Source organism: Sparassis crispa (assembly GCF_003851025.1).
Source record: "Sparassis crispa DNA, contig_000005F, whole genome shotgun sequence".
Taxonomy (NCBI): Eukaryota; Fungi; Basidiomycota; class Agaricomycetes; order Polyporales; family Sparassidaceae; genus Sparassis; species Sparassis crispa.
Genome location: NW_020939752.1, coordinates 75,359 through 102,391, shown reverse-complemented (window position 1 = coordinate 102,391; position 27,033 = coordinate 75,359). Strand labels below are relative to the sequence as shown.

General features: G+C 52.8%; 9 protein-coding genes and 1 non-coding gene across 10 annotated transcripts; 6 read left to right on the top strand and 4 right to left on the bottom strand.

Annotated features, from left to right (window-relative positions):
• Positions 1 to 481: 481 nt before the first annotated feature.
• SCP_0600430 (hypothetical protein) lies at positions 482 to 1,265 on the bottom strand (the record flags this gene model as incomplete). The annotated part of the gene is made up of 2 exons (XM_027759177.1): positions 482 to 1,036; positions 1,098 to 1,265. 2 exons carry the CDS (start codon positions 1,263 to 1,265, stop codon positions 482 to 484), a joined length of 723 nt encoding a protein of 240 aa, XP_027614978.1.
• A 961-nt stretch (positions 1,266 to 2,226) lies between these two features.
• SCP_0600420 (JmjC domain-containing protein) lies at positions 2,227 to 3,892 on the top strand (the record flags this gene model as incomplete). Its single annotated transcript, XM_027759176.1, has 7 exons — positions 2,227 to 3,011; positions 3,069 to 3,090; positions 3,144 to 3,373; positions 3,435 to 3,501; positions 3,566 to 3,706; positions 3,765 to 3,784; positions 3,841 to 3,892. 7 exons carry the CDS (start codon positions 2,227 to 2,229, stop codon positions 3,890 to 3,892), a joined length of 1,317 nt encoding a protein of 438 aa, XP_027614977.1.
• Positions 3,893 to 8,344: 4,452 nt separating this feature from the next.
• SCP_0600410 (hypothetical protein) lies at positions 8,345 to 9,930 on the top strand (the record flags this gene model as incomplete). The annotated part of the gene is made up of 2 exons (XM_027759175.1): positions 8,345 to 8,835; positions 8,898 to 9,930. 2 exons carry the CDS (start codon positions 8,345 to 8,347, stop codon positions 9,928 to 9,930), a joined length of 1,524 nt encoding a protein of 507 aa, XP_027614976.1.
• A 479-nt stretch (positions 9,931 to 10,409) lies between these two features.
• Positions 10,410 to 11,456, bottom strand: SCP_0600400 (60S ribosomal protein; the record flags this gene model as incomplete). Its single annotated transcript, XM_027759174.1, has 5 exons — positions 10,410 to 10,542; positions 10,602 to 10,894; positions 10,949 to 11,036; positions 11,085 to 11,262; positions 11,318 to 11,456. 5 exons carry the CDS (start codon positions 11,454 to 11,456, stop codon positions 10,410 to 10,412), a joined length of 831 nt encoding a protein of 276 aa, XP_027614975.1.
• Positions 11,457 to 12,532: 1,076 nt separating this feature from the next.
• SCP_0600390 (hypothetical protein) lies at positions 12,533 to 13,792 on the bottom strand (the record flags this gene model as incomplete). The annotated part of the gene is made up of 1 exon (XM_027759173.1): positions 12,533 to 13,792. One exon carries the CDS (start codon positions 13,790 to 13,792, stop codon positions 12,533 to 12,535), a length of 1,260 nt encoding a protein of 419 aa, XP_027614974.1.
• Positions 13,793 to 14,363: 571 nt separating this feature from the next.
• SCP_0600380 (predicted protein) lies at positions 14,364 to 14,811 on the top strand (the record flags this gene model as incomplete). Its single annotated transcript, XM_027759172.1, has 2 exons — positions 14,364 to 14,416; positions 14,475 to 14,811. The coding sequence occupies 2 exons, from the start codon at positions 14,364 to 14,366 to the stop codon at positions 14,809 to 14,811; spliced, it is 390 nt and encodes a 129-aa protein (XP_027614973.1).
• A 399-nt stretch (positions 14,812 to 15,210) lies between these two features.
• Positions 15,211 to 21,829, top strand: SCP_0600370 (Serine/threonine-protein; the record flags this gene model as incomplete). The annotated part of the gene is made up of 30 exons (XM_027759171.1): positions 15,211 to 15,258; positions 15,318 to 15,368; positions 15,424 to 15,512; positions 15,565 to 15,712; positions 16,111 to 16,218; positions 16,275 to 16,542; positions 16,601 to 16,714; positions 16,768 to 17,040; positions 17,092 to 17,263; positions 17,318 to 17,460; positions 17,515 to 17,664; positions 17,716 to 17,897; positions 17,950 to 18,013; positions 18,064 to 18,503; positions 18,552 to 18,581; positions 18,639 to 18,728; positions 18,784 to 18,820; positions 18,871 to 18,891; positions 18,939 to 19,031; positions 19,089 to 19,180; positions 19,231 to 19,360; positions 19,410 to 19,532; positions 19,583 to 19,946; positions 19,997 to 20,172; positions 20,225 to 20,386; positions 20,448 to 20,691; positions 20,743 to 21,087; positions 21,138 to 21,226; positions 21,283 to 21,495; positions 21,549 to 21,829. 30 exons carry the CDS (start codon positions 15,211 to 15,213, stop codon positions 21,827 to 21,829), a joined length of 4,740 nt encoding a protein of 1,579 aa, XP_027614972.1.
• Positions 21,830 to 21,924: 95 nt separating this feature from the next.
• SCP_t0600360 lies at positions 21,925 to 21,998 on the top strand. Its single transcript has one exon. It is a non-coding gene; the product is annotated as a tRNA-Ile (tRNA).
• Positions 21,999 to 22,062: 64 nt separating this feature from the next.
• SCP_0600350 (hypothetical protein) lies at positions 22,063 to 22,680 on the top strand (the record flags this gene model as incomplete). The annotated part of the gene is made up of 3 exons (XM_027759170.1): positions 22,063 to 22,289; positions 22,352 to 22,395; positions 22,448 to 22,680. 3 exons carry the CDS (start codon positions 22,063 to 22,065, stop codon positions 22,678 to 22,680), a joined length of 504 nt encoding a protein of 167 aa, XP_027614971.1.
• Positions 22,681 to 23,222: 542 nt separating this feature from the next.
• On the bottom strand, positions 23,223 to 25,162 carry SCP_0600340 (predicted protein; the record flags this gene model as incomplete). Its single annotated transcript, XM_027759169.1, has 14 exons — positions 23,223 to 23,325; positions 23,415 to 23,498; positions 23,569 to 23,631; positions 23,733 to 23,745; positions 23,799 to 23,828; positions 23,929 to 23,953; positions 24,016 to 24,164; positions 24,241 to 24,333; positions 24,389 to 24,471; positions 24,527 to 24,579; positions 24,630 to 24,649; positions 24,702 to 24,742; positions 24,801 to 24,986; positions 25,077 to 25,162. 14 exons carry the CDS (start codon positions 25,160 to 25,162, stop codon positions 23,223 to 23,225), a joined length of 1,029 nt encoding a protein of 342 aa, XP_027614970.1.
• Positions 25,163 to 27,033: the final 1,871 nt, after the last annotated feature.

Here is a 27,033-nt window from a genome sequence, read left to right as displayed (position 1 = left end):
AACGATAGTAAGCGTGGGCAGGCGCAAGCGTTTTGTCATCTCACGGTCGCTAGGTGCCTGTGGACTATTGAATTGTCCGACTCAGATTGCAAAGCGTGGCATGGGTAGTGGTCGGTCGATGTTTTGCAAAGTCCAAGTTACCTGCGGGCAAATATTGACAAGTTCGGAAGGCGTGGTGGAAGATACAGGCGAGCGACATTAGAATCGAGATAGAGGTGTAAGCTAGCAACAAATTCAAGCTGCACGACGTCTTCGGACCGTGACAAGTCAAGAGCAAAATGTAACGCATTGTCACGATGGACGCCCAGCCACCGCCCGGCCTTGCACTCAAGGCTTATGCGGCTGTAAAGTAACGAAGAGCTTTGCTAGCCGTGTTGAGAGACACGAGGAAGACCAATTGCGAGGAATGAACATTGTATGTGCAAAAAGCGCAAGTGACTAGCCGGACGGGTGGCTGAGCAGCGCAGACGCTACGCCAAGATTAGAAAACAAACGGTAGCACTCTATACGGCGTTCTCTTCGCCCACTCCTCCCACTGCACCCCGAACTCCTTTCTGAACACCGCATCCTCCTTCTTGATCCTCAAAGGTACCGACACGAAGGGGAAACCAAAGCCGATGATCAATATCAAAGCCAAGATCTTTCCCATCATCGTGCTCCATACGCCACATTCGGCGAACCACGACCCAGCGCCAAAAAAGTAGAGGAGGTTGCCTGACGCGACCATGAGTGTGCCAGCATAGCTGGGATGGCGCACGACTGCGTAAGGCCCGTTCATCACCAGCTTGTGTTCAGCCTTCACAGAGAGTTCGAAGGTGAAGAAACGGCCAAGGGTGCGGAAGCATTGAACGCGGAGGAGTGCACCAGCACAGACGAGGGTCCAACCAAGAAGAGATGAAGCGGTGACGCGTACGTTGGAAATGAAAGAAGGGGGCGCCGAAACAAGAACTGATAAAACTTGCACGGAGAGTGGGTGAGGAAAGTGGCTAGCTATCACAACAGCGATCTCGCACAACGTTGCGAACCACACCAGTAGCTGGTGACATGGCAGATGCGAGCTCAACCGGAAAATTACGAATCATTAGCGAAAGCCTCACCTTCATCGTACTCAACAGTAACCTGCCGATGTATGATCCGGGATCTTTTCTGCCAAATTTCTTCACCTCTTCAGCCTTGGCGGGCGGGTTCGGCGCAGTAAATGCGATTTGGGAGCACGTCGCGGCCGTGCAGAGAAGGGGTAACTTCAGCAGTTGGAGAGAAGTCATCGTCTTGAGTTCAACGTGAACAGAGCGCAGCTGTAAAAAATGCAATGTTGAGCGCAGGAACACATAGCGAACAAACAGCGAATATTGACCGGTTATGAGTCTTCAGAGGGTGCCCTGCAGAGAAATGTCGTGGGGTGGCGAGGATAGAGACATCACCCAGACTTTTATAATCCATCGGTGAACAAGTAAGCGCGACATTTTACTCAACACCCCGGAAGCAGAAAATATAGTAGAAAGCGCGTGAAGATAGATAACTCATCAAGCGCTTCGACATGGAATCCCAAGTATCGGCGAACATGACCCGGTCTAATCCTGGAGGGAAAAGGCATTAGTCCACATGGTCAAGGGTCAACTGTCAGTATCCAGTAAGGTGACTTGAACACTGTAAGAGAAGCACCTCAGAGTGTTCCGACTCGGATGCTGACGCTGAAATGGAATGACTTGTGGAGGCTAAGACATCTCGACTATTCGGTCCGTTTCGCGTAGCATATCATCCAAGAGCTAGAAGAACTGGGTAGGAGATAGCAGAGAGTGTTCATCCAGAGATGCACTTATACAATTCTTGGATTTTGCACCGACCTAGAACTGGGTGTAAAATTCCCTAATAACCTTGTCATGGCTCGGTGAATGTGCGACGTTGTTCACATCCTACCTATCGTCACACCTAACATACTAGACATACCAGAGAGAGAGGTACAACGCCTTGGGCATACTCTGCCAGTTCGAAAGTGAACCGTTTGGTGATCTGTTGCCAGGAGTGCCGGCAGATGCCGGCAGGTCACCCAGATTGAGATCTAGATCAGTCACACAACTTTCGATTTTTCCCTCCAGTCACTGGCACGTTCTGTCAACGTGCTGTCGTTTTCTGAATACATCTACACAGATGGAGGAATAGTTCTGTCAGATAGGGTTATTTAATTTTCTAACATGCTATGTTCTAACTAGTCCAAACATCCAGGAAATGTGCGGCGACAGCAGCTGTGACTACCTACTGGATCCTCCGACTTACCGCGATTTTCTCAACGCCTACCTCCTTCCGAATAGACCTGTGATCATAGGCCCTTCCCTGGTATCGTCATGGAAAGCGCTTCGAGTGTGGGTTATTCGTGACAGGGAATACTCGTTATCCGCGGCCTCCGGTTTGCAGGCAGGTTCCAAGAGTACGGCTCGAACACGTATTGACTGGGACTACCTGTCGCGCGAGTACGGTGACTGTGAAGTTATCGTAGCCGATTGCTCTACTCGCGAGTTCAGCGACCAGAAGCGAGAGATGATGCCCTTCCGCGAGGTGGTCGATCTATGGAAGTGCGGGAATGGAACCTCGCTGTACGTAAAGGACTGGCACCTCGCCAGAACCCTCCACCGAATGCATGCAGCCGAAAATTGCGAAACTTCCCTGCAGACGTTCTACACCATCCCGGAGGTTTTCCAGGACGACTGGATGAATTCGTACTATTCCGCCTGTACGGAGGATGACTTCCGTTTCGTTTACGTCGGTGCGGCCGGTACATTCACACCGCTCCATCGCGACGTGTACGCGTCGTACTCCTGGTCTACGAATGTTTGTGGTCGCAAACGCTGGTGGCTTTTTCCGCCGGGACAGACACCCTATCTACTCCGGAAAGGAGGCGAGGAGCATATGGAAACGGCGTATGATGTTCGAGACGTCGACAAGGATGTCTTTCCGCATTTTTCCCAAGCGCATCCAATCGTAATTGAGCAGAACGGTGGTGAAACCATCTTCGTGTGAGTTACATGGCCTCCAAACCAGATAGATCAACTCGTATTTCTACACTTTGACAGGCCAAGCGGCTGGTATCATCAGGTCCGTCATATGGCTTTCGTATCGTTCGGGCGCTCTGCTGACCTTCCTTTCAGGTAGAGAATCTGACGGACTGTATCTCCATCAATCACAACTGGTGCAATTCGGTCAATCTGCCATCGCTCTACACTTCTATGTGTGCCAAAGTGACTGAAGTAGAACATGCGCTCGAAGACGTTCGCGAACTCCTCGAGCATAACGCAGTTAGAGATGAGGAAGACGATGCACCGGAGCGCGAGTGGATCCGCATCGTGCAGGACGTCGTCGAGAAAGATGCGGGATGGAAGTAGGTACTCATCTTTAGGACACGTGAAGAGCTCATGGACCGTTTACACGCTATGGAGCAGTTGGATGACATTCTGGCGCATGGTGCTGCACGCGCTGAGGGCCTCGACTGGCCATCCAAGTCCTGAGGTCAGCGACCATCCTTTCTAGCCTATCACCGTCTAGCTCAAATTTGTTTGGCACTTTGACTCAGACATCTTCAATGTGGAAGATTGCTTCTGCCGATCTCACCCCTCCACTCGAATTTGTGAAACAGCGCATCAAACATTGTTATGATGACTTCTTACTTCGGGATCGGCGCGAATCAGTGCTGATGCAGGGGTTGGATGAAGTCGTGCGTGCAGTTGGAGAATTGCTTTGATGACGGGGAGCCTCGAGGCGCGGGCCGGCAGACTTCGATGTTGTTCCAATAGTGAGTTTCACGGCCTGTGGCCACTATTTCTAACTCAACAACTCCGTCTTTTCTAGCTTTTCGTTACCGTTACTGAATGGCTTTGCTGTGACACAGCTTGTGAACTAGCAGAACGCATACTCTTCGATCTTGTGCTCGTGCTCATCAACGATCTTGATTCCGGACTTCGTGCATCACGACACCGTCAGCAACTAAGCTCGTGAACTAGGGTGATCGTGAACCGAACGAGCGTGACGCGACGCGACGCGTAGTCACGTGATGATGCTAGTGAGCGTGACGACAGGAAGCAAGAGGCTATGGCGGCCGTTATTGGACAAAAATGAAATGTTTGGGTTTGCATCGGCATTCACCGTGCATCATCGAGATTCACGCTCATTCATCGCCATTCATTGGCATTCATAGGTGTGCATAACTCTGCATCATATATCATGTGTGCATTGCTGCTCACAGTTGTGCATTGTGCATGCATGCACAGGTACTATCAGTGACCCGGATATGCCATATGACCCAGAAGTGCCATATTTTTTTCTGTGGTTTGATCCTCCTGTCTAATTCCCTCGAAATTATAGACAGAGAGTCATACATACCCTAATTTAATACTGTAAAAGTTTGGGAAGCAAAGATGGCACACTTGGATCCCAAGAAATTCGGGATTGCAAGACTGTACTTGGCTGGTGCCACACCTCGGCATCTCTCCAAGGTGTCCAATACAGCTATAAAAAATCCAAAAAATTGGTGCACAGTACTCTGTATACTATAGAAACATTATCTGAGATGCCGCAGACAATCGAGCAAGATGTCGTGCTGCGGGACCAGAAGTGCCATATTATGGCACATCCGGGTCATCAATAGTATGCATTCCTGGTCCCTATCAAGAAGCATGGAGTAATCAGGATGCACCTTGGTAGACGTGCCAATTGGCATGTTCACCATGTGCATCCTCATTCACATTGAGCACTATTGGGAAAGCAGAGCGACCATAATTCTGGAGCTCCAGAATTATGGGAGTGCCCAGGCAGACAAGCCGAGAGTATGATTACAAAGAAAAATAAAAAAGGAAATTTGATTATATAAGTGGAGCGTGAACTGTATATAAACAGAAATCTATTTTAGGATGCATAATCATGCGCCCCGACACATCTTATTACCTTCCTAATTGAACTAAGCGCAATTTCTAACATGCACTGTAGGCACTGTAGGCATCAAATGCATGGTGCTGCATCCATAGTGTGCCAGAGAAGAGAGTACAGAGACTCTTTTGATTTTTACCACTATTGAGTCTAACATGTCGACTGCTGCTGATGGAGTTAAGCTACCAAAGTGAGATGATTGTATTATGCAGAGGAGTGCAGGACAATGCATGCATCATCAACTACTGGCAACGAGATCAAAGCTGTGCACCAATGCACAGCAATGCATGCACGAACAGATGACAATGCACAACACATATGTTGCAGAGTGCATGCACAATGCATGAGGTCAAGGGGCATGCATAAATCGGATTCTAGACACAGGGTCAGAAAATCCGGTTAAGCCCCCCCAGGACCCCCTCCCCCCCGTGGGAACTTCCCACGGTCCATATATAGAAGGCACCTGCCATATAGAGATGGTAATCCTAGGCTTACGTGATGCAGGTCACCTTGTTAGTCATCGTTGTGACCCGACATCACATCTGGTAGCGCCCGTGCCCGCCGCCACCTCCGAGCAGCCCACTCCTGCAAGTTGCGCAAACACTCCGTAGACCATCATCAAAGGTGCCTTTCAGCTACTGAGTGTATGGTTTTACTGCAGGAGACCCTGACTTACCTCCTGCCGCCCATTTCATAAGTAAAAATAATTCTCAGTTAAGGACCTCGGAGCCCCCCCCCCCCCCTACCCTGTGTCTCGGAATCTGCCGGTGCATACCCCTTGCATGAGGTGAATGTGCATGCAAGGTCACGTGCTCAATGAACACCCATGCATAAGTACAAAACAAGGTCCTGACACCCGAGATTTCATTTTTGTCCAGTAACGGCCGCCATAAGAGGCAGGTCTCAGAGCCACAGACATTCTTGTCCGCATCTAACTCGGCAGTCGAGGTATCCACATAAGTTGAAGTTTGACTTTACGTGAGATAGCTCTTGTCCGGTCTGTAGAGAGCAAGATTACAAGCCATGTCCAAGCGAAATTTGAATGGTCTGCGTATGGCCCCTCAACTTCAACGTCTTGCAGACCAGAGCACTGAGGGTAAATTTTCTACCTACTAGTTACTTCCGGAGATTTAGCGATTGCACATCTATTTGGATTTTATTCGAGTCTGGTGCGCCTGTTTTGTTCTGCATTGTTTTCCAGAATGGAGCGCTGAGGTCCGTGTCTACCCTACCTTCTCGCAACCGTTTGGATATCTCTCTTCTGTAGTTTTTCTGCGACTACATGGGTTGTTGGAACACGGACATCATTTTCAGACTTTGACCTCAGGAATTGTTCCTGGTGATGAGCATGGAATCCATACCAGACTCGAATTGGCGGATGTTTCTACAAGAGTTTCAGTGGATTGGGTTTTCCTACCTCTACGGATCGGAAGACCGAAGGACAAGTTTGGAGCCGTTGCTGCTGGCTCGCAGACGTGGGAAGAATGCCGCATCAGGGGACTCTCTTCGAAGGAAAATGCGTTCAAGTGTATCGAAGAGGACGGATTCCCCAAACCGAGTGTGAGGAGGCGTTGCTAAAGCGAAATGGTGCGTACGCTCTCCCAGATCTTTTGCACCGCACGCATTGCTGTCGTGACGCAGCTGCGCTGATTGTAACGTTGGGTTACGGTACGACAGCTGTCACTACAGGTCATCTCCCTACAGTTATCACGCATGCACCATTCATACAAGCTAAGTTTCGAAGGCTCAGATGCTCTCTGCGAGACAACTATTCCCCAGATGAAGCCGTGCATTTGCATTCCGCTGCGAATGCGGAAATGGACGATTTGCCAGGTCATCAAGCACTTCGAACGTTCCTCCTCCCATGCGTCCGTTGGTGTCACCGTCTGGGGATTTGCAGCCAATCTGCAGGCTCGACATGTATCGACCGACTCCTCGATTTAGGTTTGATTCATGTATTGTGCAAGCTGGATACGACTTCGAACTTTGGAGGGCCGACGTCCTTCCATTCGAGGTGAAATTCGGCGAAGGTTCGCTGCTGTCGTTGAGCCACTCTCAAGCTTCAAATGCGTCCACCGGACTGCTCGACTTGTGCGCACCTTGGTCATTATTTTTCTTAACGATCGTGCCTGGACGTTCATGTGCATCAATCTGCTTCAAGAACTAGCCCTAAATAGAAGGCGATGTCCTACTTGTTGAGCGCCGATCTCGAATGCTGATTTCTCCCATCTCAGGCATCTCAACCTTGTCGTGCGCATAAGCACGAGCGGATGCACATTATGTTACATGTACGACATCAAATTCGAAGTCCTTATGTCACACGTCAATATTACCTTTACTCCATTGTCTGGCCGGCGATTGGCATCGACTGATGCAACGATATATTTCCTATGTTCGAGTGAGGTATTGCCTCTAGACGTTGACTACTAACTGATGGTCTAGTTGATTGTGCAATGCTCACTTCAGAAGTCCTCGCTGCCGCTAGGACAAGAACACTGATGCTCCCTGGCAAATCGTCCAACGCGATACGCATCAGCGCCTCAGCCCTACTCCAGCTGTTGAACTAAGATGCTCCACAGGACTTCAGTGAGATGCATATTTGACGCCGCGCTGGAGTAAGGTCTAAGTAATTTGACTACGGCTCTGGGCGCTCATTGGTACTAGGGACGGGTAAGCATGCGCTTTCATCTACACTGTACAACGTGATTGACAGACGACTGATGTGCATATGCATTGATTGGGACGCGCAGCCAGTGGGATGAGGCCCGAGCTCACTGATACGACGCCTGGTTGGTCGGTCAGGTCTTCGATGCGCGTGGGTCGCTCGCACACAAGCAGAAAAGAAAGTATCGCCTCTTTTACCCCTCCGCGCGGCTTTTTCACAGATGCGCATGGCAACTCGCCAGTAACGAAACATGCTATGTCGGTGTCGGCGCTGATGGGACGTTCACTGTGGGAAAGCTGTTGCAGATCAATGGATAACCTACGGAGAAAGGGTTACCTAAATACCTAATTTGCGCACCCAGATCGATTGCTGGTCCTCTGCCTGTCCAGAAAAAAATTGTTATAGTAGAACTCTTGCTTGCCTTGCTGCAGTCTCCACATATGAGAAGGACGCGAGCCGATAGCAAGGAGAATGATTTTCCGCTAGTTTTCGGCGTCCTATTTCGGGAATTGGTGTTGATGGAATCTCGATTGGCAGGACGATGAAGCAGTGCAGATGGAGGCCCTTGACGTGGGCGCAATATAAGCCTGCTCTGCCTCTGCTCAGCCCGTCTGGACAGGTCTTGACTACCTTCCTGTACCATACCCTTCCGCTCCTAATCTCACCACAGTGGCTGGCCCACTTGTTTTGCTTTCTTCGCTTTCGTGCTGATTCCAACTGTTTCCGGTCGCTACTGACAGCTCGTTAGTCGACACCTACGTCTTCATGGCAATGTTGAATAGGACCGCGGATTTGATTGGCCGAAATGTGACGCCGCTGTCTCCAGCGCTGCTCAAGCTCGAGCCAGAGCAGCGCTTGCGGCTCCTCAGATCTACGCAGAAGGTGGGGAAAGTCCTCGGGACCACTCCCACTCTCGACGTGATCTCCCCTTCGGCCAGCGCATTCTCTCCCGTGACACCGACGCCCCTGGGCTCCTTAGATGCGAGCGCTGTCAGGCGCAAGCCGTCATTTATCCTTCCCCGTTCACCCGCTGCGTTTATCCATTCGGTGACCTCCAGAGCATCCGTGCAAGAAGAAATGGTCAAATCACCAGTTGTACGCTACAGGCTCGCAGATCGCTCTGCACAGCCCGTGATGGGCTCGCGCCCCTCTCACAACATCCTGCGCCGAGCTCATATTCCAGCAGCTCTCAATCTACCCCAGCCCAGACGCAACGAAGCATCTCCGTTGTCGCCGTTCCGATACAATGTGATTGGGTGAGTCTAGTTCAAATTCATGCCAAGTGAGTTCTTTTGAACGGGGCGATGCCGCACGATAGAGGCCCGCCAACGTCTCGTTTCTCTCCCTTGCCCGCGGTCTCTCCGTTCAGTCCCTTTTCGCCCATCACGGAGCAGAAGATTGAGCAGAGGAAGCTTGAGAAACTTGAGAAGCTCGACAAGCTTGCCCGCTGCAAGGACGATATTTTTCCCCCGGAGTTCATCTACCCGTCCTTGGGACAAGTCAGCGAGAAGGTAGAGAAGATTTCTTCGTATCTCGACTTATATCGCATGGGAGCCAAGGATGACAGCCATCTGCCTCGCACAAGGTACGAGGACCAGGAATACATCAGCGTACGCGCTGAGGTAGGGGATCCTGATAACACCACTCGCTCAAGACCAGTTAGCAGGGGCTTATCCATGTCTCGGCGTCGCAGCCGGTCCGTCGGTGACTTTCACAGCTTCGCTGCATTAGGGAGTTCCCAAGCTGAAGCGGGGAGCGGGAGCCGTTTCTCGATACAGATGAACTCGCTCGCAGTACAGAGTCCCTCCTCCGCCGTCACGCGTGCATCATACTTCTCGCCGAGCGTCTACTCCGACACTGCCAGCTTCGGCGTTGATAGCGCTGCTGATGTAGCTGCCCTTGCGGCCCTGAATAGCCCTCGCAAGCGTGCTTGTTCCATCATGAGCGCCAAGCAGTCGATCCTCGGCGCAGACGCGAAACTTATGGCCGAGTTCCGCACGCGTTTCGGGACGCGTCCGCTCGACTTCCACTTCCCGCCCTTCCCTGCGCCCACCTGCCCGCTCCCGTCCCCGCCGGTCTCGCCGACGCTCGAGCAGGTGAAGTCGCCCAAGGTCCCGTACTGGGTCAAGAGCAGCTTCCGCCCACACACGTCGGGCGCGTACGCCCTCGGCTTCCCGGATGTTGGTCCGTACGCACAGGTGAAGAGCGCATCAACGGCCTCGAGGAAGAATGGGCACTTAGCTCCGCCTGCTACTCCACGTACCCGCCGCGTCGAGCGGAGGCAGGGATGGGGTGGGCATTGGAATCAGGGCACTATGGGTGGTGTGATTGACCAGCTGAGGCAGCTCTGAGCCGTAGGCCACGAGAAGGTCAAACGGTTTCATAACTAGGATAGAGGGCACGGCAAGGTGTTATATTTCAAGATCGGGAGAGTTGCCGAGGGATTCGCATGCCCACATGTTATTGTAACGTTCCGTGAGGACCAGTATCCCTGTCCTACAAATCCACGGTCCTATGGATTCATTGACCTCATCATTTGTCTCACTCCGACGTGAGCCCAGTGTTCAGCGGTTCCTTCTCATTTGCCAGCCCAACGCATGCATATCAAGGACAATAATCGTACATGTGCTAGTAACCGCAGTCGTGGGCAATAGCTGGCACACCACGACGTGCCATTGGCAACATATGCATATTGGCATGAGTAGAATATCAGTAACTACTAACTAGCGCATGAAGCAACCGCATAGCATGGACGAAGCTATCGTCTTTTGACGGCCGACAGACGTACAACCCAACCGCACAACCCACGCAGCACCACCGGGATGGACCCTCACAGCTTCGCAGCATTGGTGGCGCTGAGGGTCTGGCCAGCGGCCTTGGCACGCTTGCGGAGCATCTGAGTGGACTTGTTGCCACGGATACCTCCACCCCATTGGCGGCGCTGCTCCTCGAACTTGTCCGAGCTACGAGCGGAACATCGACATCAACCGATAATCAACCTATAATAAGGGAAAGCACGCACAAGTTTGCCTTGGCGGCGCTCACAAGAGTAGCAAGCTCGCGCTGATCCTCGCTCTTAACATCCTGAAGCGTAACGACAGCAGCGGTTTTCTTGTGGACAACTGTACCAAGACGGGCCTTGCCCTTCACAATGACGTATGGCACACCCATCTTACGGCAGAGAGCAGGGAGGAAAACAACAAGCTCAATGGGGTCAACATCGTGAGCGATGACAACTAGCGAGGCCTTCTTGGCCTCAACAAGGGCAATACAGTGGTTCAGGCCGTACTTGACGAAAAGGGGCTTCTTCGAGTCCTTCAATGCAGCAGTTCAGCAATGGCTGATGCCTCTAGGTGAGACTGTACTGACCTTGGCCTGAGCCTCCTTCTCCTCGGCAGTCGCCTTAGCGGTAGCCTCAAGACGAGCCTTCTTCTCCTGCTTCGTCTCCGGGCGGTACCTGTGGGATTGCTTAACGACAATGATGCAATCAAAAGGTTATGCGTACTTGTTCAAAAGCTTGAACAGCTGAGTTGCAGTGTTCTTGTCGAGAGTGTGGGAGAACTGAGCGATGGCAGGAGGCACCTTTAGGCGCTGGTTCAGGATGACCTTCTGTCGCTGCAGACGGACGTAAGCAGGCCACTTGACGAAGCGAGTCAAGTCAGTCTTGTGCTGAATATCCTGACCTGTTGCAGGCAATGTTAAAGACGACAATTAGCAAGTAAGAAACTTAATATATACCAATACCGAAGTTCTTGGGACGAGCTTCAAACAACGGGTTCTTAACGGTTTTGGTAGCCTTGCTGGCGCCATAGGGGGCAGGGGCAGGCTTCTTGCCGGATCCTTTAGTAGCCTTGGGCTGGTCATTGAGACGAGGCATTAGCGATCTGGGGCAAACAAGAGCCATGCCATCGCGATGCACTCGGAGCTCTAACGCTCGCACTCGAGATGAGTGCGAGCCCAGCAAAACTTCCATGTTGCATCATGGCGCGTCGTTAGACGGCTCCGCAAGAAGCTTGGACTAGAAGTCCAATTGCTGAAGTAGATATTCTGGGGTACGACTGTGATAGGAAGTTAGATTGAGACAGCAGGTCATCCAAAAATCTGCCGCACCATCCAGTGTCGTACGAAGCGATCACCCAGAGTTTCCACACATGAAGAGTTCCAAATGCATCGTAGGGCGTATCCGGGGCGCAAGATGGCTCACCATTGTCCGTTGATGGTCTTGAGGGCGGCTTGAAGTCGGTGTTGACGCAGGGTTGGATCCAGAGATTGTACCTTTACAACTCCGCTCCAAGCCTTCGGCATCTCCCGCGAGAAAGTCCCCCCCTCGGCGATAGCCGAGAAACCCTCGGCAAATTACCAAAGTATCTGACCTTGCACATACCGTCGAGCAGGACACTCGGGCCAGCCCGACGCTTGTCGCACAGAACTCTCTGGCAGTTTCCTAAACAACAGCAACGATGTAATAAATACACATGTACACTACAGATTATACATAAACTGTCTCCCACGGGTGACCACCATTCCGTGCGACATCGAAAGCCTTAGAAACATTGAGCAGTAATGGCGGGAGGCCTCAGCGGCACTTGATGCAACGTGCCCAACAACAGGAAGAGCACCGGGCACTCCCAACTTAGCCCCGATGGGCTACAATAGTTGACGTCGAGGTACTAAGGCGAAGCCCGTGACCTCCCGGGTGATCAAATCCGACTTGTATTCATCCTGTAGCATAAATTTCACTATGAACCAGGATAATTTGGAAAACTTGGTTTAGTGATTTGACTGGGGAGACATTTTGCACAAAGACTGTATCGTGCACGGATTTTCTGTTCTAAACAATCTATGCGTGAGCATACATGTCCAGCGAAACTCCAAAATCATCTTGCCGTTACAGCCACCCGTGATAACGGGGCAACGTTTACAGCGGTTATCCGTCCATTCAATATTCAGCATCTACATGCATATCTGACTGCCAATCACACACCATCCGATAACGTAGTGGACGTACTCTACCTCCGCCGCCCTCGCATCGCCGCGCGCTCTGACGTCTCCGTGCGCTTCACACGTAATGATGTCCTTCGACATTATACAAAGCGAATGCGAAGGATGTGGGACACTTGGGGTCAAGTCAGACCGCTCCGCGTCGCCGAAGTTGAAAACTTCCTCAACCATACGACATTCCAGGAGGTGTGTGGGCCGGAGGGGAATCACAAGATGGAAGTGGGCACTGGGTATCTGAGTGCCCGCCAGGCCTGGTTTCCGGAGCAGCTGCTCGACACAGGCTTTGATCCAGTTCGCATGTTCCACCTCGTAGACGATGTCAGCGCCCAGAATGAGATCGAACGGTTCGTCGAAAGGATGTGTACGTGGCTTGTGCTGCATGAAGTGAGACCAATCGAGAAAATGCGTGCTGATGGAGAGACGTGTGTGATTCGGGACGGGTGGCAACAAGTTGGCCTTGATATTATTCTCCAGGTTGGCCAATACGGAGGGGTGGAAGTCTGATGCGACAACAGTGGCTGGATGTGCGTCGAAATTGTCTGCACGACGCTCTAATATTTTTGCAAGAGTAATGCTAGCCAGACCTGTCCCGGCTCCAAGTTCCAAGGCTCTCCAGTAAGCAATATCGCCGTCTCGGACCATGGGTAAAATGAACTTTTCCGGAGAAGCAGCGAGCATCTCAGCGAGGAGACAAGAGCCCCCCCATGTCTGGGCTCCAACGCTCGAATAGTCTTGGTTCTGCAACGGAATGTCCGTCAACTGCACCGAGATATCTCCACCTTCGCTGAGGAAGCGGAAAGTTCGTGAGAGAATACCGGCGGACGCAGGGCCAGCGCATACAGCAAGCAGAGAGGCGGCATCCTGAAGTAGGATCTCTTGTGCCGCGGCATTGGCGGAATCCGCATCCGAAGAATCACTAAAATGATATGCCTGCGACACCACTGTCGTCAACCACCTGATCGCGTGAGAACGTTCGAAGGCATCCGATCGCATGGCGTCCAAGAAAGTCTGGCTGGACAAATAGGATGAATGGCCATCTAGAGCAGCTGGTGAAGACAACCGCTCCTTTGTATCCACTCGGCGCGTTCCACGGACCTCTGGGTTGTAGATGTTGCGCAGATAGCGCAGGGCTTTCGCGAGATCCTCAACCGAGTATTGGCGGACTTTCCCGATTGGTGGCAATTGGGAAGTGGGCGCGCTGAAGATGCGCATACAAGTTCCCCTGCCTGCCGTTTGACAGCGCTCGGGCTGCTGATAGAAGAATAGTTGGCTAATGTATACGTAGATGAAAGAAGCGACGAAGCTTCGCCTCGCTGAGTGGTTCTAGGTGGTTCTCTGCATAATGAAATCGACTTCCATTGGATGAGATGCAACTGAAATCAAGAACGCATATGCTTACTTGACGACGTTTGCAGTGCTCAACCGAGTCGATTTCACTAGAGCGAATTATGTGGAAAAGACTTTAATGAGGCTTGCCAGACTAGACTTCGACCTTCCATAAGTATGCCCAGCACAGAACATAAGAGAGAATATACACATACTGACAACTTTGTTTATATAAGTCCAAAAAATGGGCCGAGTACACGTTACGCGTCCACAAATCCTTTTTCTCTCAGGCCATTAAAATCAGAGATCTCGCTGTGCCATTTGCGTTGAGTAACAAGCGTGACATAACCGGGTATTCCCGACAGAGTGACGTCATACTCTGCGCATGTCGGGGTTTCCAGCACACACGTCTACAAGAACCATCAGACATTGACATTGACAAGGGGCATACCAGACGATGTCGAGCAATACGGGCAGCGACGGTGGAGGTTCTCTCGGCAGAAGAGTGAGGTAAGTGAGAACGAAAGACTTCTGGGACGTAGGCAAGGACTAATGTATCGGGACTCAGGGGTGCATGGGAAACACTAGAAGGGATGGGAGATAGCCTTCGCGGCGGAGCTATGGACTTTGTGGATTCTGCAACAAACACGGGTTCAGAACCTCATCCGGAGACAGAGGCGGGAGCACGGAAGACAGAAGCAGGGATTTCAGAGATGAAGGGACGGGCCCCGGGCTCTGAGTCTTACGGAAACAGTCGCTCGGAGACAGCCACTGCTCAGCACGCGAGCACTACCACGTCTTCGGTACCCCCGCCGTTGCCAGCTCGTGGAGGGAATACGTCGGATGCTACTGGTGGTCAAAAACTCGAACACCAAGGTGGGAAAGATGCAGGCAAGGACACTTGATGAAGGATTATTTCGCTAGCCAGGGTAAGATATCTCTCAGCAGATAATTGATGTACGCGCTGACTGCATATGTTTTGCATAGGCCAAGACAACTTGAATCTGGAGATAGCTTAGGTCCATACTGCGTTTGGAGGTCTGTAATTCAACCTCTGTACTACCAGATACCGGTACCGTCGAGACTGTGAATGACATCATCAGAACGTGACACATTGCACGTGATGTGACTGTGACATCCATAACGGGAGGTCAATTGCAGTCTTGGAAAACACGCTGGTCGCGCATGACTCCTTCAACTCTCTTTGCCTCCATCATCTTTCAAGCCAGAGAGAGGAGCGATGCAGGCTTGAGTTGCCGAGGTCCGACGGGCCCTCCCCTTCTCAAGTATCAGTGGTCTATACCATGGAATCTCAGGAAGAACGCCAACAACTAGAGATCACTGCGCTCAAGGTAAACTATCCCAAGGTTGTACGGACAGTTGTCGGACTTACAACGTGAATACTGTGCAGAGTATCTACGATGAAGATTTTATTGAATGCCCCCCTCCAAAGGCTTGGAAGGTCCGTCTGCCTCATTCCGGCTTCGCCGGCTGCTGACAGCCTTCACGCATGCCAGGGAGCTCCCAGATTACCCGAGTTTATTATCAAAGTTCGCCATCCAGAACCTGATCATGCAGATCAGCTCTACTTCCACTTGCATGTCAAGTGGGTGCTCATCGGCCGCGTTTCTTGCCGTCCTTGACTGATACGGGTGTAGATTTCCGAAGACATATCCGGTCATTGCCTGTCCGACGTTCACGATACAACAACCTATTCGAGGTCTCAAGACCGACCAGACTACGAAACTTACGTCCGCCATCCACGCAGAATCACTACGAAACAAGGGGGCCGAGATGGTGTTCCAGGTAAGTACAAGATCTTCTCATTCAGTGTCCGCGTTCCTTGTCAATTGTACCTCAATATGTCTCAAACCATGGCTCACGTCATGCGCTGCTCCTCTTCTGGCTAAGTCCGCAGACAATTTCTCATTGTCTTCCGACGTAGCTGATTGGTAGCCCAACCAATGAGTCGCTAAGCTGGCCCTAAGTTCTGCCAACCACATGTTGGAGATCTAATGTGACAGCGTATCTTGTCGTGAGTAGCAACAAGAGCGTCTAGATCAAAGGTTCTTCCGGCTGGTTTCACTTGTATGCTGTCGTTTATGCAATGTGGCTTAGAACTCATTGGTTCGATATCAGTCTGTCATTGATCCATCTCCAAACCGTAAACGCTTGTCCTTGTCTCACCTCGGCTTTCATGATAGATCGTCACTTACGCACAAGATTGGATAACAAACAATGTAGCACGACCTGTTGAAGTCGTAGGCTCGCTTGCTACAGAGATGAACAAGCGCGCATCTGAAGAGGAACGGGTGAGTCTTATTGCCGTTATTTATTGTAACTCGTCCTCAATTGGCACGCGCCTCAGGCGAAGAAGCAGCGGGAAGAGGAAGAAGCCGAGCAGGAGGAAGAGCGCGCCGCCCAGCTGGCGCAGGAGTTCGACGAGCAGATACGGGCGGATGCATACCGCCAGCAGCTGGAGCGCGAGCGGGTTCAGAAAGCGCGCAAACGGGCCACGTCCGATGCAACGGAGATGCCGTTCTCGGTTGAGGAGACACCGACCGAATCGTTTCCCCAGCAGATCCTCTGGCAGGGCCTGCAATTCAGTGTAGTTAAGCTATTTCATTCACGGCAAGGTACGTGGTCACTGCTCATGCCCATTCACCCGCACAATGTTGATAGTGTGTACAATAGAGTGCCTAGGCACGATGTATCAGGCGGATCCAGTATGCGAAGACGAGCATGAGACAGTTCCACTTGAACTGCTCTCAATCACGTTTGTCTCATCCTACTACTCGACGCCACAGGGTGTGTCTTATCCTACTGATCTTCAGTACCAGCGTGCTCATCGTGTGACCAAGGCCGCAAGAAGTTGAAGCAGCTAGAGAGTGAAATCCAGCGGCTCACGAACCTACGCCATCAGAACCTACTTGCCGTACTCGCAGTCAAGCTGACGACGCCCACTTCGCACGGTTCTCCACGTTTGATTATACTAACCGAACAGCGACCGCCTGTGACGCTGCAAGACGTACTAGAGGATTGCGATTGGCTGCGGGAGGACCGTGCGATTGACTACCTAGGCCAAATTCTGTCCGCTCTTCATGTTGTCCATGCTCAGGATCTAGTTCATCGAGGTACATCGTTCATAATTCACCTACTCCCGTGCATTCTGAATCGGTAACTAGGGATAAGCGCGAAGTACATCGGGCTGGCCGCTCGTGAAGAAGGGGGTCAGTCGAAGATGGTTAAGCTATTTAAGGTCGGATATCACATCCGACTGTTGGATCTACATCGCTCGAACCCGTTTGGCTTCAACGCCGATCCGAAGATAGACGAAGTGCAAATACCTGACGGCTGGTCAGTTAACATGGAGGCTTCACGTTTTGCATTCGCCTAACGTTATGTTTGAAGGTTACCTGAAGAGGCCCTCGAGTCCCCGCTTGTGTATACAAGAAGTCGCGACATTCACGCTGTTGGTATCGTGCTCATGCAGATGCTCATGGGCCGGGACGTCATGGAGAGATTCCCGGATCCTCAGTCCGCTCTCCGTAATTGTGCGTCCTCGGCTTGGCATACATAGGTCTACACTAAGGTTTTGATCTATACAGCGACCATCTCGATACCACTGCAACAACACGCTACGACCATGCTCGTGCAGAACAAGAAGACATCGGTATCATGCTTCAGTCTCCTTGCAGATCTGGCTGGTGGTTCGTACGAAGTAACTCACCCGCGCACGCCGGCCATGGTTATTGCAGGTAAGGCCCATCAGTACCTTGATCTGCGCGTTCTCATAGTCTACGTTGCAGGTGCGATGCGCACTCCCGGTCCCCTGCGCATCCCGGCTCCGATACGTACGCCTGGCTCACTACGCACTCCCATGATCCACCCGTTCAACGGCTCGCCTGAGACGGACTACTTCAGAGCGCCGCCTCCCAGGACGAGGCATACGAGTAGGTGGAAGGAAGATTGGGAGGAGCTCGAACTGCTGGTTAGTATTATCCCGGCTTTCACCCTATATTTATTGAGATCATTTACTACAGGGGCGAGGTGCCTTCGGCTCCGTCGTGAAAGCTCGTAATAAGATCGACTCCAGGGTATACGCAGGTGGGGTATTACATCCCTTTCGTTTTCATAGATCTGATGTTCCGTAACAGTGAAGAAGATCCGGCTGCGGGCTACACAGAGTGACAACAGAATATTCCGCGAAGTGAACGCCTTAAGCCGTCTCAATCATCGCTTCATCGTCCGCTACTACACTACGTGGGTGGAGACATCCGAACCTACGTCTACAACAGCTTCATCTGACTCTGACCGGGACACTGAAACTGCCGACGGGATGACTTCCGTTCCAAAATCAAAGGGCGACGGATCGGCTGACCCGTTCAACATTGATTTCGACGACCTAGGGTCCGAGAGCAGGCATTCGTTCCCGAGCATCCATTTCACCCAGTCGGGCTCTGTGGACGAAAACGATATTGACACTGAAGATAGTAGCGATGAGGGGTTTGGTGACCTGTTCCGCAAAGAGCCCCTCTCGAGACCTGAGACCCCGCAGACGCCACCAGCTATGTCTCGGACGTTATATATTCAAATGGTAACTGTTTCATCAATCGCTTTACGGAGGCAGCTGACATTGTCCCAGGAATTTGTTGAACGGCAGACTCTGAAGGAGGTATCTATCATCGTTGCTCCACTTGTGAACATACAATCATTTACTTCGCTTGCTTAGCGAATTGCCGAAGGAATTTCTGAGGATGAAGCTTGGCGATTGTTCCAACAGATTGTGGACGCACTTGTCCATATGTCGAGTCTTGGAATTGTGAGTTACAACGACCCTGCTCATGTTTATATTGATCTCTGATACTGGTTCTCAGCTACATCGTGACATCAAGCTCACTAACATCTTCATCGGTGAGGTGTCTTTGGTTCAAGCTACATAAACTGTACTCAAGCCCTTTCAGATGGCAAAGGCGACTGCAAAGGTGACTTGATTTTGTTGCTGTGACAACGTCAAGCTGACGAATTGTAGTTGGCGACTTTGGGCTCGCAACTTCTAGTCTTGCAGCGGTTGACCCTTCGGATGTTACCCATACTATCTACAACGATACAGACATGACGCTTGGTAAACTTATTCAGTCGACTTTCTCCGAGCGACTCTCACACAACGTCTCACTTGCAGATGTTGGAACAAGACTCTACATCGCGCCTGAAGTACAATCATCAAGAGGTGGTCCTCGAAATCACATGAAAGCGGACATGTATAGTCTTGGTGTAAGTTGAGCTTACGCCACGACATGGAGAGGCTAACACGCGGTCCATAGATCGTGTTCTTCGAGATGAACTACATGTTCTCCACGGGCGCGGAGCGTATCGCTGTTTTGGAGGATCTGCGGAAACCCGGTATCTTCTTTCCGTCTAGCTGGGAGCCGTATCGAACCAGGCAGCGTCAAAGCAGGTCCTTTTTTACCTCGAGCGCAACGGCTATTGATTGTTTCTGTAGTAATCACTTGGCTTCTTCAGCACAATCCTAATGATCGTCCTAGTGCGGTTGAGTTATCGCAAAGCCCCTTGCTTCCACCGCGGCTTGAAGATGAATATCTTACGGGGGCGCTGAGAAAAATGAGTGAGTATGCACGTTCCAGTTTCTACCTCATTGCTGACGAGCTTCTTCAGCGAAGACCGATTCTCCCCATCTGCAAGTCGTTCTGTCAGCTCTCTTCAATCAGCCTGCAAATCCCGCTCGTGGTTTCTTGTATGACCTAGAGGCTGAACTGCCGGAACACGCTACCTTGAACGGGATTGTCGTCGATCGCTTAGTGGAGATTTTCCGCTTGCATGGTGCTGTGGACATGGAACCGCCACTACTGATGCCCATGTTGAACCCAGAGGAGGACCGTAACCGAGCAGTGTTCTTGGATCGGCATGGCGAGGTCGTCACTCTACCCAATAATGCCCTTCTTCCTTTTGCCCGTCTCGCGGCGCGTGGTAACATCAGGAGAATCAAACGGTACCACATCGGCGATATCTACCGACCCAAGTCAGTTCTCTCCCTTCTGAGGGCGTCGACGTACTTATGCGGGATTCCAGCATGGTCGCGGGGCATCCCAGAGTGATGAAGACGGCGGTATTTGACATCATCACACCAGATATGGAGACGGGACCCAGTGCTGCAGCGGCGGAAGCTATCGCCATCGTCAGCGAGTGTCTGAACAAGTTCGCAAACCTCGCGCAGAGCTATGTGATTCACATATCTCATTCCAAAAGTAAGCGATTTACTGTCATGCAACACCCGAATTTGGCCTGATGCTTGACCAGTCCTCGAGATCGCCCTGGAGCGCGTTTCTGCGGAGCTTCGTACCCTGGTGACCGATGTCTTGAACCAGATGAAGTCATCGCAATCGCAGAAACGTTCCATGCTACTGCGGAAGGGAGTTCCGAGACATATCGTAGATGAATTGGAGGTGTTGACTGAAATTGGTGAGTGTCTTTCGAGTAAATTGATAACATTAGTGACTTATACTACATCACCGTTCGAAAGACGAAGATCTGGATTCGCTTGTGGGGAGAATGGAGAAGGTTTCGCCATCACTAGTCGCATTGCTCGACCCGCACGTCCGAGAAATTAAGACAACAATCGAATTCGCCATTGCATCTGGGGTCACCCGTCCGATTCTGTTCAACCCACTCATGATGAGCAACCGCAGCTCGTACTTCAGAGATGGAGTCTGTTTTGAGGTCGCGAAGCGTAACAAGCAATCAGACATCCTTGCTGCAGGTGGACGGTAAGTGGTGTCCATCAACACGGACATATCCATTATTGACTAAATGCCTAGATACGATAATGTCATCTCGCGCTTTGCGCCCCCGAAACCAAAACCAGATACAATCTGCGCTGTGGTGGTCCAGATTGCTTTGGAGAAGATCACTCTGGCTTTGGCTACGTTCCAGAGTGCTTCTGTCAAGACTCTGATGAAGGAGCAGCGCTCGTTCGGGTACTGGAGTCCTCGCCGCTGTGACGTCTACGTTGTGTCTCACCAGGCAGGGTACCTTTCTGACCGCCTAGAGGTGGCAGCGCTCTTATGGCAGCATGGCATCAGCGCGGATGTGATGTACGAATCGAGCTTATCCGACTCGGAGCATGAGACACACGTTGACGTGTGCACACGAGAAGGGATATTGTATGTGTTTCCCTTTAGCATTTTGTCTTCCATCACTAAACATCTTGCAGGTTCATTGTATTTCCACGAGCAAGGTCAGCCAGACGTGATCAACCTGCTTTCAAGGTCAAGAGTGTCCTGAAAGGGACCGAGTATGAAGGTGAGTGTCATTCCCATTGTGCTCAGGTGGTCGTGACACGAAGCAACTCTGAGCAGTCTCGCGGCAAGACCTGGTTCCTTTCCTGCACCAGCAGATCGCGGAGCAGAAGCGCTTCGATGCCTCGATCTCGGGAATCGGCGCGATTGCTGACGGCACTCAGAGCCCGAACCTCACCAAGGAATCTGCCGGGTCCTCCGACGTGCAGCTGGTTCTACCGGGCGACGCCAAGAAACAGCGGAAGCAGACGAAGCAGATGTTTCTGGATCGAGGTAATGAAAACGCCCGGATGAACGATTCTGCGTGCTGATTTCTCCCCACACAGCGTTCGACATGGGAGTGCAGGTCAAGAATGCGGCGATCGCCGGCCTCCCGACGCTCGCGGTCGACATACCACTCACGGTGTTTGAAGAGATGGCCAAGTCCAACGCCTGGATAGCGGACGAAGATGCGTGGAAGGTCATCGCAACGGCGTTCCCTCCGCAGTTGACGCTATATGCACATCAAATCCGGGACGCGGTCCTCAAACGTAAGGCGGATGGTCATCAGTTTCTCCTGCTGTTCACAGTGAGGGATGAGAATGTTCATCTTCTGACTCTCGCGTAAATATTTCATACCTACGGGGAAACTTGTATTTGTCCTTGGCACGAGAGGCCTCCTAATATGCTTAATATTTTGTGGCCGTGCTAAAGATTGAAAATGGCCGGCTAGCTCAGTTGGTTAGAGCGTGGTGCTAATAACGCCAAGGTCGTCGGTTCGATCCCGGCGTTGGCCATACGATCAGACCACAGAAAGATCTTTCATTTTGACCTCTTGGATGTCAGGCCGTGAAATCCAAGATGTTGTCTCAACCATACGCGCCTCCCGGCCAAGCAACCGTGTATACTCCGTTCTCGGATGCGTTTTCACAAGCTTTATTGTTTGTTCCCCAGCAACCTTTCCAACCCGGTGGTGCGATACAAGGGCCTGACCCGAATTCACCAGAAGTGTTCAGGCAAAACATCCAGGTAGTCCAGGGCCATGTCGCACGCGTACAGGGTCTAGCAAGGAGTGCTCTCTCCGGGATGTAAGTTAGGTCCTGCTCGACCTGTGGCAACCCCATATCTGACTTCCCATACCGCCTGCCAGGGAACAGGCATACCACCCCTCGACGAGCCCGCTGCAAACCTCCGGTGCGCCCTCTCACCTATTCACATTGACCCACCGAGACTGATGCGTACGCAGCGGACCTGGAGGCGCTGAAGGAGGCGCTGCTCGCGCTCGTGGATGTGCTCCGCCAGACGGGGGTGGGCGCGCTGCCTCTCGCGCCGCCGGACCCTACGCGCGCACCCGGGGAGGAGCAGCTTGTCGCGGAGACGGGTGCGGCAGTACAGGCGCTGTATGAGGGGCACCGCCGCTTGCAGGAGAGCGCGGATGCTGTGGGGAGCTTGTTGGTTGCGGGAGAGGGTAGGCGGTAGCGGCAGGCGGCGAGTGCTGCTGATGCCGTCGGTGTTGGTGGCGGATGTGTGATTGATGCGACTTTGCTTCCGCTCAGGCTCGTTGGCTAGCTCGAGGTACACTGGAGTCTGCACCCAGTTGGACCATGCAGAGGTCTTGCAGAGGATCACGGTACATATCGAACGCCATTGGTGTTTCGCGTGTGCACCAGGGCCTCTGGCTGAGTATATCTTGCACGTATGTCTCCGTACTCTGTACATTTCCAGTCCACCCACCTGCAACTCATCGTACTTGTAACGCCAGTAGGAAAATGGATGAAGGAATGATATTGATACATCGATGCAACGTTCGGACGGACAGAACGAGCGACAGCGGTGACAGCAGCGAGAGCCTCTACAGAGCGGGTCTACGAACGATGACGTCAAGCGTTCACTCTCCCCGGACTTCGGTGCGTGTATCAGAGCCGCGCGTACGCGGCAATGGGTCGCCTCCCGCTCCCTCGCTAGCCCGCCCACCTACTACAGGTCCTAGGAATGGGCAGACATCATCGGTCCCCGCGCACTCACGTGTCGGGCGGGGAGAGCGTGACGGGTGCGGGTGAGGCGAGGAGGACGGCCTTGCCGACGGCCTGCGCCTCGAGGTCCGGCGGGTGGTCATACAGCGAGCTGCAGCAATGAATACAATCAGTCTATCGTGTCGCGTGGGAGGCGGGGCACGGCCGAGTAGGGAGGGAGGAGAGCGAAGGGTGACGCACGAATTGAGCTCGATGTTCGTCGTGAACTGATTCACGCGCCCGATGGAGATCGTCGCCGTCGCGTTCTGCGAGTGCGTGCCGGCGCTGCGCAGCGGTTTGGAGGAGAGGTTCGCGTCAGCGCCCGCGCTACAGCGGGGGTGGGGGGTGGGCGTACTTTGTGCAACCAGCCTCCTTGAGCTTCGTCAGGGAGATGACCGCGCGGGAGGAGGCGATCACGCTTTGGACGGGGCGGGTGTTCACAGGTCGGACCGGGGGAAGGTACGAGGACTAGAGCGTCAAAAGGGCAAAGGTGGACAAGTCGGCGGAGAGCGTGCGCACCTGATGACGATGCCTGCGAACGGGGTTTTCAGTTGGCACGGCACACGGAGGTGAGATGAGACGGACCTGGGACGGTGAAGATGATGTTCATGACCGCTGCACGCATCACCGATTACGAGCATCGACGCCGACATTCAATATATATATCACATATTACATATCAGGACTCCCACTCGTCGATGGGGAAGGGGCGTACGGTTCAGGTTGAGGCCGGCGAACACCTGTGGGATCAGCGCAAGTGAGTGAGAATACGAGGGCGCTTGGTAAGGGGAGAGCGACGCACCAGGATGATTAAGCCCACGAGGAGCGCAGTGACGAAGTACCAGATGCCCTGGCGGTAGAGTCGTACCCAGAGCGGGGATCCGTGCGCCTCACCGACGGAGAAGAGCCGGAGGACGGTCATTGCGAGGATGAGCATGTCGAAGAAGGCCGCTGCACCAGTGTCAGTGGGGTAGCGGAGGGGGTGCAGGGACCGGGAGCGAGGGAAAATGAGCGAGGAAAGACGCACTGTACACGTAGAAGATGAAGATCTCCTCCACGGTCGAGTGCGCGTTCGCGGGTCCGCAGGTGGGGAGGTCGTTGGTGATGTTCCACATGGACACTGCAGAAGAGTCAGGATGCAGCATCCTGCGGGTCGGCTGTGTGTCCGCACGGACCTGTGAACGCGACGATCCACTGGCCGACGGAGAGGACGCTGAGGACGATCTGCACCCAGTACTTGTGCTGCCACAACGTCCGTCTGCAAAGCAAAGACAAGCTGAGTGTGTGAGTGTGAGCAGAGGGCGAGGGCGCACGTGCGAATGAAGAGGTTGGTGGACGCGCCGGCGACGGCGAGGTTGCCCAGCATCTGCGGCGCATGTTAGCGGATGGGCGTACGGTGAGCAGGGGAGCACGCACGGCGAGGACTTTGAGGCCGCCTGGGTCGCGATCGTCAGCGATAGCGCGGGTGAGGACGGACGGTGTACCCACCGGGACACGCATCTGCGGAGGCGCTGCACGTTATGATGACGCTGCGGGCCGGGCAGTCAGTGGAGACGTGGGCTGGACAAGCGAAGAGAGCAGGCGCACAGGGAAAGTAGGAATGCGAGCGTGGTGTGTCGGGCGAGGATGTAGGGTATCTGCGGCGGGGCAGGGTATCGTGGGCTGTCGCTTGGGATATGATGGAATGAGCTACGAACGTATGCCCAGTGGAACTTGAGTTTGCAGGTGACGAGCGGCCATTCCACGTGGTGGAGAGTCATAATGAAATCCCATCTGCATGTCATTGATAGGCTCATGTCAGAGATCGACTCCGCCCGAAAGCAGAGCAAGCAGGACAGCGAAACTCAAAACGAGCGCACGCACGAATATAGGCCGAGGGTAAAGACGGACACCTCGGAGAAGACATAGCCGCTAACATAGATAACGTCGGGGCTGCGCCAGTCGACCATCGCTCCCGCGGATGGCGGTGGGAAGTGTGGATCACGTCGTTTGAGCTACTCTGGCAGGAGAGCAGGACAGCGCCGCAGACAGTGAAGTGGCAGCAAGAGTGGATATGAGGAGAGGCGACGTCTGCCGGGAAGAGGCCGACGAGCGGAGAGGAGAGGAGGCGTGGAAAGACTTAAGTAGGGCAGTAAGAGCCCCATCTACAACCTCCGAGGTGGGTCCAGCAGCAGTTGGGCTGCTCATGTGCCACTAGGCTACTACTAATCCGCCACGTCCATCACAAGCCGCACAACCTTCCTTCTCCCACCAGCTCTGTCACGCTCATCACGTGGCCGTGACTCCACGCGCTGTCTGCGCTGTTCCGCGTCGCACCGTGCACCTGCCTGCTGACCCTAGCAGACTTCTGCCCTCCCAGCTTCGTTCTCAGGCTACTACTTTCTTGGACGTAAAGTCTTTCCTCTACGCGCTGGCTGATCCCTTCTCCCGCGCGAATTCGTCAATTGAATCTTTGCGGAGCTCGTTGATTGGCCCACAATTTTATTCGTATCATTTGGAGGCAAATGCCGTGGAGGAACACCATTAAACGCATCGCGGAAGCTAATCTTCACATCCCAGCTAAGCATTTAGAGTTCCCCTGGCCCTCTGGCCCACGTACTGATTATGAACGGTCGAACAGAGCCGCGTGTTTACCGTCGAGACTCGAGCTCAATGAACCGCAAGTCTCACAGAACACAGAATCATCAGGTTCTGCACAATGGAGAAGCATCTTTGATGGGACTTTGGACCATCTCGTGTGCTTCACGCGTGGCCCGTGCGTTTCAGTGCCCACGCGCCCGCCATTCAAAGTCTGCGTGGGCATCGCATCTTCCAGAACGTCGGGCATCAGAGTGAGTCATATTACAGAACCCTACATTGACTAGCGACCATTTCCCTGCTTCACGCTGGCATTCCCTTCGCTCGGTTTGCGAAGGGCACGTTTGGTCTGGAGGTGTATCAAGCCCGTCTACAAATTCGTACCTCTCCGGCAGCCAACCCTTGAATCGGAAGCACGCAAACATTCTGCCCGCCTATTATAGTCTCCGTCAGGAAGGTTCCATGACTCTGCAAACAAATAATCGGCAGCATCTTCACTTCCGGTCGAAGATGGACCACATCAGCTCGGCCGTAAGATCAGGGTAGCCGAGCCGCGTTGCTCTCTCTCCATGCAATCAAACGCTACACGCGAGCCAATACGGGCATCGCGTACACGTGCGACGTGACAAGGCGCGCGTGCTATTGGCTTTCCATTCTTTTCGTCTTCCCCTTCGCCATCGGTAAGGACATGAACAATGAAATCGCGTGGAATCCTACCAACCGTACGCCTTCCATTTCAGTGGACCAGTACCCCCGCCCCACCTGTCACTATCTGTTACTATGCGCTATCGCCAGCCGCACCTGGTTTTTGGTTGCGGTTACTCAGGCTCGGCTTTTCTGGACGTAAAGAGTGCGTAAATCCTCTATTGCATGGCGGGGACCTACTCTTCCTGTGTGAGCACTTAACGCTTGGCTTGCATTGGATGATTGCACCGCTTGGAATGATTGGTGGGACGCGCTGATTGGCGAGCGTGAGCGGTAGGAGCTTGAGTGAGTTGGTGCTTCGCGTGGGTGGTGCTTACTTAGCTGAACCACTCGGATGTATCGCAGAACGGTCTGCGGATTGACCTGACTGGAATATGGACTCACCGATACTTCTGAAGGAGCCTGATTCTCCGAGGTCTTACCGGCGCGGAGAAATGCGGTCTACCTGAAGTGTTTTTTTGGATCACCTCACTTCGCCAGACTTTCATGCGCAGAAATTGTGGCGAAGAGCCGCGCTCCAAGTCTTACGTCGTCAACG